Source organism: Mytilus edulis, chromosome 7 (assembly GCF_963676685.1).
Source record: "Mytilus edulis chromosome 7, xbMytEdul2.2, whole genome shotgun sequence".
Taxonomy (NCBI): Eukaryota; Metazoa; Mollusca; class Bivalvia; order Mytilida; family Mytilidae; genus Mytilus; species Mytilus edulis.
Window position 1 is genome coordinate 49417175 of NC_092350.1, and position 14763 is coordinate 49431937.

Genomic DNA, 14763 nt, shown 5'->3' on the forward strand with positions numbered 1-14763 from the left:
CTTTAATTTCAAGGCCTGTGACTTTCCTCAGTATTTATAGCGGAAAGTAAAGGAAAGTCCTTTCACTGAACACAAGCATAGATCTACCTCACATAGTAACTGTATTATTAACAACCTGACCAAGTCACAAAAAATGTTAATTTTAACTGTAGTTAATCAATTGTACAAAACTTTTAATAGTGCTGCATTTATTATTACCTTTACTTAAACAAGGGACCAAGAAAACTACAAACATAAAAAATTTAAATTTTATTTTATTTTTTTTTTTAGGGGAAAGGGGGTTCCTAGTAGATAGTGGTTTTTTTTTTTTTAGTGCAAAGTTATTTGTATAAATTTTGAATTAGAAACAAGATTTTGAACCAGAAATAAAATTTTGAACTAGAATCATTTAATATGGTTTCCTTTTTTTTTCAATATCTAGTTCATAGATCCGATGAAAATTTCAATCAGCTATCAAATTTATTCAAATTTCATGGGATAATAAGAAAATTATAAAATGACAAAATGTAATGTTTACGGGTCCAAAGTGAAATATTTACCAATATAATTTCTATTTAAACTCCTCTATGTATTAATTCTTGATATAGGATAATTAACTGTTGTATAAATTGATATATAATATGAACCTAATGTATTAATGTATCTTGTGTATGTTAAATACAATATAAAAAGCATTATAATAATATATGGTACTGGTGCAATATTGTATTATGATACATGTTATGTAGTATTACACATATTTATATATACTTGAATTATTTGTATTGTAATTTGTAGAATATTCTACTGATATATATATAATATATATATATAGTGAAACTTGTGGGAATTGACAACATTTTGGACTTAAGTTTTTATTTTTATATAACAAATCTGATATGGGTTGTCTGAAAAACATAGTTTTGGGGGTTTTTAAACATTCTTGCTATTTTCTTATAGCCCTTTACAAACTTTGATTACTGAAATAATGGCTATGACGATAAAAATAAAATATAGAGTTGTTTCCCTTTCATACCAACTATTACTGGTTCTCCCAATAATAAGGAATAGGGAAAAAGCATGATAAAACCAAATGACCCAAAATAGAGTGTTTTGAATCTGCTTAATGGTCTCATAATAAGGATTACTTCAGTATATAGTTTTCACTGACAAATCGTTTGTTTTTCTATCAAATAACATAACAGAATTATTTAAAACCATGTTTGTCATCAAGATATCATTTACGGATAAGGAAAAAATGGCAAATTGGCAGATTTTTTTTAGACTATAAACTAACATATTTTAAATTTAGATAGTGCTGATCTCTGTAAGTCAAGTCACATGATTAAAGAGAAAATGGCAGAGATATATTTTTCTAGGTTTGAATTTTACAGATTGTTTTATTTGAATGCCAAAATTTGTTACATAAAGTATCCTTAGGTTATTTAATTTTGACAGAGGATTAGAATATATGTATATTTTTAGATTTGAAAACTATGTATAATACAAATTTAGAGCCATGTTATATTTTAGTGAAATAGTTTATAGAATAGTTTATGATAACTCTATTTTTCTCCTTGTAAATTCTTTTTTCAAAGTTTTTTTTATGAAACTTAAATGTTTATTCCTTGTAGTTTATGATCTCTATTCTATTTTTCAAAAAAATTATATTTTTAGAATGGAAGAAAACATTGTGTCCAGTCTTTATTTTTTGTGAATCATTAATTTTAATTTTTAAAGAACAAAGCTTTCCGCAGTCATTCAAATTAACAAATTTTCATTCTCAACAATTTGATTTATTGTTTTAGTGGAAACAATGATATTAATGCAAGCAAGAATAATTCATTACTTCAAGCTAGTTCAAGAAATGGTTTTATAATTCTGTAGATTTTAATTTTTTTTTTCTAATTTTCTTTACAATATTAAAATTAAAATAGCCATAAAATAATTATGTTTTTTCTGTTAAAAAAGAAGTATTTTCAAGTTAATTATGGCATTCTGTTTTTATTATGAAATGGATATCATTATAAATAAATGGGTAACTGTAAATATAAAAGAAGTAAATCTATTGCAATGCAGGATGTGTAAACACATATCTACTGTTTTTACAGTTGTCTTATATCAGTGCTATTGACTGTGACCAAATTGAAATATTTTTAGGACAATCTTCTTAATACATGGCATGCTTTTGAAAAAGCATTACCCTTTATATGTTGGTTTCAGATGCATTATTTAGAGCAAAATTAGTTTATATATCAAAATATAACCCGAATAAATAAATCATAAAGAATTTGAAATAAATAGAACACTCAAAGCATATATATATGACTGAAAAAATGAAATAAAAACATCACATAACTTTTAAATAATATCTATGAAAGAAAACTTCTACAAACTTTTGGTCTTTGGTGGCATATATATACAAAAATTCAAATTACACAAACCCAAAAGCAGATTTTATTAGCTTAAGGATGTTTGCTGCTCAGTTTCAAAATAAATAACTTTTCATAAAACTAGTATATATTGATAGGGGATTAATTGAGGAATAAAAAAAGCAAAACAAATATCAGGGTCAATGTGCTTGTTTTTCAAGATATAAACCATTGAAATTTTGGCGGGAAAATGTTCTCTCTTGATTTTTCATAGCTTTATCATTGACCAGTTAAAGTTCTCAAAAACTATTAAAAAATAAATAAAAATATATAAGACTTTTAAAAATGGCTTATAATTATACATGTTAAAGATTTATAAAAAGAAAAATGGGTGTCCATGGGCAAAATTTTTTAAGGCATTTAAATGGATAAATCCAGAGGATTTTGAAAATATCAATAATACCGTCAAACTAAAGCAGTCATTTTTTTTTTCATTTTTTTTTTTAACATTTCTGTTTAACCAGCATCCTGCATTATGATAGATTCTCTTCTTTTACTCAATATTTAATTTGCAGCTATAAATGTTTGTAATAATAAATCTGTATTAAAATGTACCTTAAACATGCTGAAACTTGTTTTAGCATGGCTACACAATGCAGGGTAAGATTAAAATTATTACACATAAATAATTTCAGGTGAAGAATTGGTATGTTAAATGCACATTTATGTTCATTTTTTCTAAGCTGAGTTATGTCAGAGTTATAGTGCGTTATTTATTTGATGAATTTAAGAAAAACTAGCTGTAAATTTCCTTATGATTTTTTCAGGCTTATTATATTTAGGAAATTAAGATAAATATGTGCAACTGAAAATGTTTAAAAGCCTGGCAGGACCAATATAAATGAAAATTAAATGCATTTTCATAAGTGTATCAGAAAATTAAAAAAACATTTTGATTTGAATGGACATTTGGCAAGTGGCAGTAATGAATCTTAACTTTTAGGTTAAAAAATTATTTTCAGAAATTTGGTTAAAAAAATATGTGCAATTTCATTAATCCCTAAAAGATAATTACCTACTTTGACCTACTGTGCAAGACCCTAATGGGTAGTCAATGTTGTTAAAAAAAAATTGCCAAGCCACTTTGAATAAAGAGAAGGGTGGAATATTCAATATGTTAGTGTCTTCAGTCAAAAAGGATTAATAGGGGCCTATGAACACTCTTGTCATAACACAGCTAGTACACATATGATATTATTATAATTTTTCGATCAATAGATTTAATTTTATAAATTGATCTCCTTTAAATAATATTATAGTGCCTACCATCCAAACAAACTGATCTATTTTTTCAAGGTTACTTCTAGTAACATGCCATCTTTAGTAGTTGAATAAAAATATGTTTAGAAAAACTGTTTTTTTGTTCATATTATATATCTGCCTGTCTACCCACACTAAGTTTTTGTTGTTTATGTTATTTATTTATTGATTGAATTGAGAATAGAAATGGGGAATGTGTCAAAGAGACAACAACCAGACAAAGAAGCAAAAAAAACCAGCCCAAGGCCACCAATGGGTATTCAACACAGCGAAGAGAATCTTGCAGGCAGTTAGATTTAAGGATCACTCATCCAAACTTTAGTTATAGTAATATATTCTTTGAGATTTCACACGGATATATACTACATTCTTCCTCCCCTTGAAACACTTAGTAAGGAATGTTAACAGGAATCTAACCAATAGTCCATTTAGATGTGCAGTCACTGCAGTCACCTGTCATAATTAGTTTTTATGTCCTTGCCTTGTGCATTAAGTGTTAACCGTTACTGTTGATCTTTCTGTGTGTCTGTCTGTTTTTACCATTTTCGTATCAACATTCTAACTTAAATTTATGAAACTCATACACAATGTTAAAAACCAAAACCTGCAGACCAAGTTTGGGCAGTTTTACCATATTAAATTATGCCCCTTGAAATTATTATTATTTTTTTTGGCATTTATATAAATGACTTTTTGAAACTAATACACAATGCGGAGAATTAATACTTGCAGACAGAGTTCCAATCGGGGTAGAGCATAATTTACTGTTCTGGAGTTATGCCATTTCATTTCTGCACTCTAGCTTAAAAGTTGTTGTTTAATTGCCAATTAGTCAACTATCCATAAATTGACACAACTACAGGTCACCATACTGCCTTCAAAAATGAACCAAAATCATTTGCAGAATAGAGAAAAATAGGCAAAAATTATAAAGAATAGAGAAATTGGAATTAAAAAATAGAGGATAATGAGGTGCTAAAATAATAGAGAATAGAGAATGATGGGTAAAAGGGTAATAGAATAGGAATGGCCTAACCAGCTTTATACGACAGCAGAGGTCGAACCCTGAACAGTTGAGGCAAGTATGGACAAATCATTCAAGCTTGATACAGCTCTGAATTTGGATTGTGATCAAATTTTTGACATAATATGGGTTTTTACACAAAACAAATGTCAAGATCTTACAAATCTATTGCACAATATTGTGCAATTAATTAAAAATTTCTTCTTCAAACTTTTCAAAAATTTGAAATTTGAAAAATTTGGGGGGAAAAAATTTGAAAAATTATTAACAATGTTATTTCAACTGATCGGGCGGAGCTTACGTTTTTATTTGCATTTTACATAAGGACAGTCTATTTGAAGATGTGTTTGATAAGGATTATTGTCGTTATAAATAATACTGATTTCTAATCACCTATCAGTGTCATCAAAGGCATTTACAAAACAATGACTGAACACTTCATTGTTGAGTTTATCCTAAAACACCTAACTATAGATGGACTGGTTTATTATGAGCGAACCAGTTAAATTCCTCCCAGTCAAGTGAATTAAATCCAGTAATACCACCCACCCATTTTTGGGGCAATTAGTCCAAAACCTGACATTCTTTAAACATTATTTACAAGTAGTGTAAGGGAGGTTAATACGAACATACCCAACATTGTATGTTAAATGTTTTTGAATTACCTCCCTTACACTGCTTTTAAATTGTCTTAATTGTTAAGAAAAAACCTAGTTTCCCCCTTTTTTAGCCCCTAATTCCAAACATTTTTGAGCCATAACCCCTCTAAGTCAGTACTAACTATCCCTTCGTTGTATGGAAACTTGTGGTATAATTTCAGAGATATTAATACACTTAAAAACAAGTTATTGTATGAAAACTACAAAAATGCTTATTTTGGGCCCCCTTTTTTGGCCCCTTATTCCTAACTATTGGGACCATAACCCCCAAAACCAATACTAACTATCCCTTTATGATATGGAAACTTGTGGTATAATTTCAGAGAGATTCATACTTAAACTTAAGTTTTTGTTTGAAAACTACAAAAATGCTTATTTTGGGCACCTTTTTTGGCCCCTAATTCCAAAACTATTGGGACCATAACCCCAAAATTAATCCCAACCTTCCTTTAGTAGTAATGAACCTTCTGGTAAAATTTTATAAAGATCCATTCAGTAAAACATAAGTTATTGGCCGGAAACTAAATGTTTCTTTGGACGACGACGAGGCAGACGATGACGACATGATAGCATTATACGACGCAAATTTGTTTTGCGGTCGTATAAAAAGGAATACAGAAATGAAGGACCCCCAACAAGTAGATTATCTCCCTTTATCTCTATGTATTGTTTTGAACGTTATGAATTTGTTCAGTATGTAACTTAATACCAGAAGATATGGAGAAAACATCCCCAAGGATGAGTGGGAAATAGAAATATGGTCACACTTCTTTATACAATAGACTGAAAACCCTTCATCCAACTGGGGAGTCAGTTTGGCTGTGTGGCATGCAAACGTACCGGCAGCCACTTCTTGTCAGGACGGGATTTAAGAGCAGATGCCTTGTGTTAAAAGAGGGCCACACTCTATGCAGGTTGAAATTCCTTGCAACACTTACAAAATGTATGTGATGGTTAAGTAGATTGTCTTTTCCAAGGCAAAACTTCTTTACTATTCAATATATCCTTATTTTTCAGTGGAAGTTAAATTTCCCTTACCGTCACACCATAAGACCTCTCAGATAACAGGACATTCCTATTGATTCAGTGTAAATTGTTTTCTTGAATTCCTATTGATTTACTGTAAACTGTTTTCCTGGATATGCATGAAATATTTGCCACTAGACGTTTTGTAACCAACAATCAATCAATAAGATGTTACACAAACCGCTAAGGGTAAACAAAAACTAAAAGGAATCTAGGATAAGAGTTCAACAGTAATAAACAATATGTCTATACAATACGTCAATCACCTCAAACCCCAAATTGATAAATGACAAAAGTTTCCCAAAGTTGCCTAATGACAAGAGAATTCCAAAAAAAATATCCATAATACAAGAAAACATATTGAACACAAAATTCCCTGCTAATAAGAAGAGCCTGTGTCGCTCATCTTGGTCTATGTGCATATCAAACAAAGGTAACAGATGGATTCATGACAAAATTGTGATGGTGATGTGTTCGTAGATCTTACTTTACTGAATATTCTTGCTACTTACAATTTGCTCTATCTATAATAAACTTGGCCATTTAGTTATAGAGGAAAACATTTTGTAAAAACGTACCAAAATTTACCAAATTAATGAAAATTGTTAAAATTTGACTATAAAGGGCAATAACTCCTTAAGGGGTCAACTGACCATTTTGATCATGTGACTTATTTGTAGATCTTAATTTGCTGAACATTATTGCTGTTTACAGTTTATCTCTATCTATAATAGTATTCAAGATAATAACCAAAAACGGCTAAATTTCTTTAAAAACTACCAATTGGGGGAGGGGGGAGGGCAGCAACCCAACAACCAGTTGTTTAATTCATCTGAAAATTTCAGGGCAGATAGATATTTACTAGATAAACCAGTAAACCCCTTGTAAGATTTGCTTTAAATGCTTTGGTTTCAGAGTTAGTAGCCAAAATCTACATTTTATCCCTATGTTCTATTTTTAGCCATGGCGGCCATCTTGGTTGGTTGGCCTGGTCACCGCACTTTTTTTAAAACTAAATACCCTAATAATGATTGTGGCTAAGTTTGGTTAAGTTTGGTCCAGTAGTTTCATAGGAGAAGATTTTGGTAAAAGATTACAAAAATTTACGAAAAATTGGTAAAAAATGGCTATTAAGGGCAATAACTCCTTAAGGGGTCAACTGACAATTTTGATCATTTGACTTATTTGTAGATCTTACTTTGCTGAACATTACTGCTGTATACAGTTTATCTATAATAATTTTCAAGATAATGACCGAAAACGGACAAAATTTCCTTAAAATTACCAATTCAGGGGCAGCAACCCAACAACCCATTGTCCGATTCATCTGAAAATGTCAGGGCAGAAAGATCTTGACTTAATAAACAACTTTACTAATGTCAGATTTGCTCTAAATGCTTTGGTTTCAGAGTTATAAGCCAAAATATACATTTACCCCTATGTTCTATTTTAGCCATGGCGGCCATCTTGGTTGGTTTGGCGGGTCACCGGACACAGTTTTTAAACTAAATACCCCAATGATGAGTGTGGCCAAGTTTGGTTAAATTTGGCCCAGTAGTTTTAGAGAAGATTTTTGTAAAAGTTAACGACGACGGACGACGATGGACGACGAACGACGCCAAGTGATCAGAAAAGTTCACTTGGCCCTTTGGGCCAGGTGAGCTAAAGAAAGGTTCTAGAGGATCTAATATTACGACAAACGAAGTAGAATTTCAACTCCCTTTTGGACAAAAAAAAAACGTTTCTGACGAATCTAGCATAAATAGTCATTTGTTTATGAAAGACAGCACATAGATTTACTTCAAAGAAAATTTTTGTTCTTTAACAACAATTGATGTCTTTTTATACATTTTTGGGACGAATACTTAGAATTTGCAAAAATTTGCTATAAATGCGGTTGCACCTGACAATGCACCTGACATAAACCATTCCTGTGTATTTTATACTGATCGTAGCATATTGTCAAAAATGTACTGCTACCCGTGTTTATCTGATATTTTGTCTAGATCAACGTTTAACCATAAAAATAAAATAATATGCAAAACCGCATACATAACAAGATTTGCAAAAAGAAATAAAAGATCATATTATTTAGAAGCATTTTTTATTCATACATCTATGATTATCAACTTTCTTTTAAGATGTCCAAACAATTTAAGCAGATGTCCGAAAGAAATTCTAGTTGCGAAGTCAGCATGTAAGGGGTGAAAGTTCAGACGTTTCTCAAGAATCAAGTCTCGTGCAATTGCCACGGGAATATCTCTGGAGACTGTCTCAGATAAAAATACAAATGGTGTTATACATCCGGGCAACACATGCAAGTTTTCTTCAACTTCGATTGGTGATGCAAACGAAAAGTTCCTGTGCGCTTTAAGTTTGTATTTCAGTTGTCGAAGAAGCACGTTGCTTTCCTCTCGACAAATGAAAAAGTAGAATTTGCCCTTTCGATCTTTAAGAAACAAGTTCTTGCAATACACAGTTTGATCAGTGTTGTTACGATCTGATTTAGGTTGGTAAGTAACAGTCTCAGTAAAAATACTATAGTTTTCTAAGTTTTTAAGAAGTTCCTTTCCTTCTTCTAGTAAATCACCAGGAAAAACTGAGGATTTTAGACTAATCTTATTAGAAGGGACTTCTTCTTCGTCGCTTGAAGTTGTTGATTCATCTGTTTCACTGTTGCTGGCGGAGCTTTGGGAAATAAGCATTGTCTGGTTTAGATTTGGTGAAGTATTTTGTGGTGTAGGAATATTTGCGTTAAAGTTTTGCTTTCCAGATGGTGAATCGGCTAGTATTGAAGTGCTGTGTTCGTCCATGTTTTGTTCTATTGGCTTCATTGAAGTTTCCATCAGCCACATAGTTAAACGACGGAGTGCTCTTTGAAGATGAGGTCGATAGATGATGAAAGCCGTAACTCCGGAGATGAGGCCAGCGGCCAACATCCCGGATTTAGCGTGTCGAGCCATGATGGCGGCATATTTGGGGCTAACCCTGGAAGGTCAGCCGGCATTAACAACCTACGTTGGCCAAGGTTGCATATCAGGATACATTCTCAAACTAACCATTTGGTTAGTCTGCTATCCATTTACTATCTGATGGTCATATTTTGAATAAACCTCCACATTTGGACAGGCTTAGTAATGCTTCATGTCAGTATTTCTGGTGCATTTGTAATTAACTCCACTTACAAATACATTCATATCTATAAATAAACAAAAATAAATATTATTATCTACCTATCTAACTGGCTCTTATTTCACTTTTTTTTTTTTCTTTAAACACCGGTGGCAAAAGCTGAATTTATTATTATTTTCCAATTTCTGTAAGTTCGGTGACAATATGATTAAGTGTAATGAACAATTAATGTATCGATCTGTCCGGTACCTAGCGAGTAACCATCAATGAAATATACCGTCCACAAAAAATTAGGCTTATAAATAAGTTTCTTTTACGATCACTCGATCTAGCTCTCTCTCTTGTTCTCTTAAACATTGTTAAAGTTTTTAGACGGTCTCTATCCCGTATAAGGTTTTCTTTAATTCCCCAATCCCTCATCGAAAAAAAATAATGTATAAGAACTGTGAAAGTTCAAACAAAACCCACTACCCACGCATTGTTTTTACTTTGTAAGCAATTGTAATAGTCCCCTCTCGCGTGTTTACACGACCCTCCACCTTTCCCCCTTTATGCATGGCAACAGTGAAACATCCTACTTTATACGACACTTCATTCATGAATATTATACGAAAGAAAAACTACCATGCATAGACTGCTTCAAACTTAGTTGCGCAATGTGTATGTAGCCAATCATGGCAAAAACTGGTAGATCAAACTTGAGAATTAATGCAGATTTGAAACTTTGACCGTAGCGTGTTATATTCAGACATATGTCAGAAACACTGTTATTTTTTTTTTATTTTCACATATTATTAAATTTAAGAATAATTGTCTTACCTTTTTGGGAGTTTCAGTTCATTTTAATTATTTCAATCAATCGGCTGATTTCTATTTCTTTTAGGCGTTCATTTTCGTCTTTTTGTCGACCGTATTAAAATATAATGTCACTATCAACTAAGTTGTTGATATTTATAATAAATTCCAAATCTATTTTTAGAATATGTAAAGTAAATGATATTTTGTTATCCACATGTTACTAAAGTAATTAATAATATACTATGATATTGTCATATATATGAAGAAAAATATCAAATCTTAACAAATAAACAGGATTATATTTCAATTGGAAGAGTAAAAAAGTCAATGTCAATTTGTGTATAACGAGAAAATTATCTTTTACATTTTGAATTCGACATAACGGTAATTTCTATTAATAGACAAATATTACTTTGTATTTCATCAGCAATAGTATGACCTAGGTATTGACCCTTGTTGCTAACTGATCAGCTGATCTGTTTTTAAAAATACATGTTGCGATACCTAACTAAGATAGATTGATTCTTTTATTCAAGTTTTTAAATATATAGCCCAGTTCGACAATCATGACTCATGCTCATGCTGAGGATATTTGATTTTAATTCCATCTATTAATTCTGTATTTTGATTGAATGAGAGAAATATGGTATTTTTCATAATTTTTTCTATATTTTGAAATTTTCTTTTACCTACCGGTGGCAGCCTAAAGGGAATTACATGTGTGAATTTTACGGGTCCATTTATTGACGAATATATTTAATTACTACTCATTTTCAAGACATGCATTTTGTTGTCATTCTAATACTGACATATGATGAATGGTACGCAAGTGGACGATTTGATTTAGCTCTAATACAATTTCATTTTTTTTTCCAAGATTACTTTCAATAGAAATCCCCCCCCCCCCCAAAAAAAAAACTCAATTGCTAGGTGACTTCCCTTCCTTACAAGTTAAAACTTTATGATCATATTATGGATTATACAAAACAGGTTCAAACCATTGTTTATGTAAAAATGCATTGGAAAATCTTGAATAATGCTGCAGTAGAAACGTTTAAATCACTAATTTTAGTTTCTTACTTATATACATTTCGGAGTTTATGTATGACGTCCATTATCACTGAACTAGAACACATTTTTGTTTAGGGGCCCAGCTTAAGCACACATCCGGGTGCGGGATTTTCTCGCTGTAGTGAAAACCCATTGGCTGCTTTTGTCTGTTTTCTGCTCTTTGGTCGGGTTGTTGTCTCTTTGACACATTACCCATTAACATTCTATATTTTGTTCTTAAAAAAACCTACTTGTGTTAATCAAATTCAGGACAAAATAGCCTTCAGTTTTCTAAAAAAAAAATACCCTAGACCTTCTACTTACAGCGGAAACAATCATTAAACAAACACTTCTGAGATTCTGACATATGCCAAGCGCATATAGATATATACATGTGCGGTTTAAACGGAAGTCCTTTTTGTCGACGCAATTCTATCCCTCTTATCACAAGCGATGAAAAACAACAAAAACAAGCGTAGTGAAAATACTAACAACACAGATAAACATATATAATATGATATCATTGGAGTTATAGACAGTATATATAATATTTGTCACGTTCTAATATTGCTCATTTTATTTGTCCTTCGATGCCCTCATCTTTTTTTTGTTGTTGTTGTTGAATCAATGATGTTACTGTAATTATTACTCAAAATACTAGAAACAAACATCCTGGTTCCTTTAGTACAGACATTTACTTTAAAAAATGACATAAAAATGAATAAATATTAATATAGAATTGTGTTATGATTTCTGTTTTCGTCTTATATAAGAATATAATATTTATTACAATTATACCGCCAGTTTGTCATAAAACTGGTTTAATTGCAAATCCATACAAGGTCGGTTAATTACCAACATCATCTTAACACTGTTTGACTAAATTTCTAATCCAACTCTTGTCAATAATTAAAGCAATGAAATATAATGTATTGAAAGTTAATTTCCCATGTAAAGGAAGCGTTTTCGGATCAAATATCCTCATGGAAGCCATATATTCATAAGGTAAAACGCGTCCTCTTCTTACTTGACATGAGCAAGAAGCACTGAACAAAAATTATTAGTTGTAATATTCCTCTTAATTTCTAAATTTATGTATTTGAAATGTATCTGCTATAACTTGTTTATGATATGGAGGATATTAAATACAATTCATAAGGTTTCCAAATGTGGGTTCTTGTAATGAAATTATTTGACTTAAAATTATAACATTAGTAACAAAACTTCTACTCCGTGGTCAGTTTTGCTCCATAGTATGATACGATGAGTGACCAAGAAGAAAGTCTTGGCTCTGGGGGAAATTTTTCAGTCGATCTTAGTGTTCCTCCTGATCAAAAGATTCCCGAAGATGAACTTAAATTTTCAATAAGAAACATTTTACAACTAGTCGACAACGACAAAACGTCAACAGTGCAAAAAGGTAAGGAACATTTCTTCTTCCTATTTTAAATTTCAGTTATAGTTTTAAACAACTGTAAGTTTGAAAGATTGTTTTTAATAAAATATAATGCATGACTTACAATGTAACGCCCTTAAAGATCACCAAAATGCCATCAGGGTATACAGAAGGAGCAATTAACACCGAGTAAAAAAAAATATCCACACGTTTGAAAGGTGAAAAACATATCCACAATTTGGAAAGATCTCTTTAATACTAATGAGATAAATTCGTTTTCACGGCCGACACTCGGCTAACCGAGAGTTTGGTCGGTTAATCTATATTGAGTATGCGGCTATATCGGCGGTTGGTCTGTTAATCGGGTTGGTTATACGTCTGTTAAGAGTAAAACTCACAATTTATTGTTAAACTCTGTTAAATATACAGATTTTTGCCATATTATGAGAACCACATCAAAAAAAGAAAAGTGTCTGACAAAATGATATCTATCATAGAACATTTTCCACCAGTAAAAAAAATGCATAGCCTGCACAGTTTTAAGTAAAACGAAAAGGCGTCTCGCAAGTATGTGGTTTTTATGCTTGTACGCATAGCAATATTTTGGATAAAAAGCTAAAAAACATTTTTATATATGATTTAAAGGACACAAAATAGTACTTTGGTTCTACAAAAATAATTGTCATTGATAAATATTTCATAATTGTTATATAAGTTGAGTAATACCACATTTAAATGAATATTAACAGTCTGTTAATGGGTTGGACAATTTAAATCGTGTCAGTTAAGAGTTATTTAGCCACGACAATAGTCTTACTACTTTAGTTTATATTTTCACATTGAAAAAAATGACATGTACGAAAAATTACAATACGGTGCAACAGTATCCTTATAGAAAGAGAACTTTTATTTTAATTTTATTTCTTTGCATTTCATTGAAGGGTGTGTCACTTCAATATAGCGTTATATGGACTGATTGGTCGCTCGAATTCGCACGAATTTATTATTTACGCCAAGTTATCAATCAGCCTTATTTTTTTTGTCTGTTCAAAGTCTGTAACATCTATGAATCTGTCATGTGTTGCAATGCAGCTGGTTAAATTCCATGCGTTTTCTTTGAAATACTAAGGCTTTTCTACCTCAGAAATAGATTACCTTATGCCGGCGTCACACATGGGCGTATAGACCGGCGTGCACCAAACGTACAGAGAAAATTGACAAAGTCGGTATACGTTAGTTGCATGCCATAGGAACGCTTAGCAATCGTTCAAAGCGCGTTGCATAAGTTTGTAGTACGTCGAAATACAAAGGTAAAATTGAGAAAGGAAATGGTGAATGTGTCAAAGTGACAACAACCCGACCATAGAGCAGGCCAAGGCCACCAATGGGTCTTCAATGTAGAGAGAAACTCCCGCACCCGTAGGCGTCCTTCAGCTGGTCCCTTAAAAATATGTATACTAGATCACACAAGACTTACAAAGGCCAGAGGCTCCTGACTTGGGACAGGCGCAAAATTGCGGCGGGGATAAACATGTTTATGAGATATCAACCCTTCCCCTATTCCTCTAGCCAATGAAGGAAAGTAAATACGCTTGATGAACGCTACAATCCCAGGAAATTTGTATGCAGCATAAAAAACATACAACATACGCCAACATACGTTTCTAGTACGCCCAATACACGCTTAAAGCTCGTTTTGCACACGTTACAAATATGATTGACAGGTTAAATGCATCTAAAATTACTAGCGTATTGGCAGCGTAAATGATTTTGAACACGCCAGTGCTATACGCTGATGTGTGACGCCGGTATTAGTTGTGTTTCCTCAATGCTTTCCGGTATTAGTTGTGTTTCCTCAATGCTTTTCAACTTCGTATTTTATTTGGCCTTTTAAACATTTTTTTTCGTCACTGATGAGTTTTTCGTAGACGAAACACGTGTCTGGCGTAGATATAAGGCGTAAATATAAAATTTCAATCCTGGTATCTATGAGGAGTTTATTTCCGG

At 31.8% G+C, this 14763-nt stretch overlaps 1 protein-coding gene and 1 long non-coding RNA gene across 2 annotated transcripts in view; one reads left to right on the forward strand and one right to left on the reverse strand.

The window, feature by feature from the left end:
- Positions 1 to 8467: 8467 nt before the first annotated feature.
- LOC139481696 (uncharacterized) lies at positions 8468 to 10830 on the reverse strand. The gene is made up of 2 exons (XR_011654664.1): positions 10332 to 10830; positions 8468 to 9579 (listed from the first exon to the last, which is right to left on the reverse strand). It is a non-coding gene; the product is annotated as an uncharacterized lncRNA (long non-coding RNA).
- A 1793-nt stretch (positions 10831 to 12623) lies between these two features.
- The window catches only part of LOC139483175 (intestine-specific homeobox-like), a 38633-nt gene continuing 36493 nt past the window's right edge, over positions 12624 to 14763 (forward strand). Inside the window, exon 1 of the mRNA XM_071267211.1 lies at positions 12624 to 12780. Coding sequence (XP_071123312.1) covers positions 12624 to 12780 — 157 coding nt within the window. The remainder of the gene's footprint in view (positions 12781 to 14763) is intronic.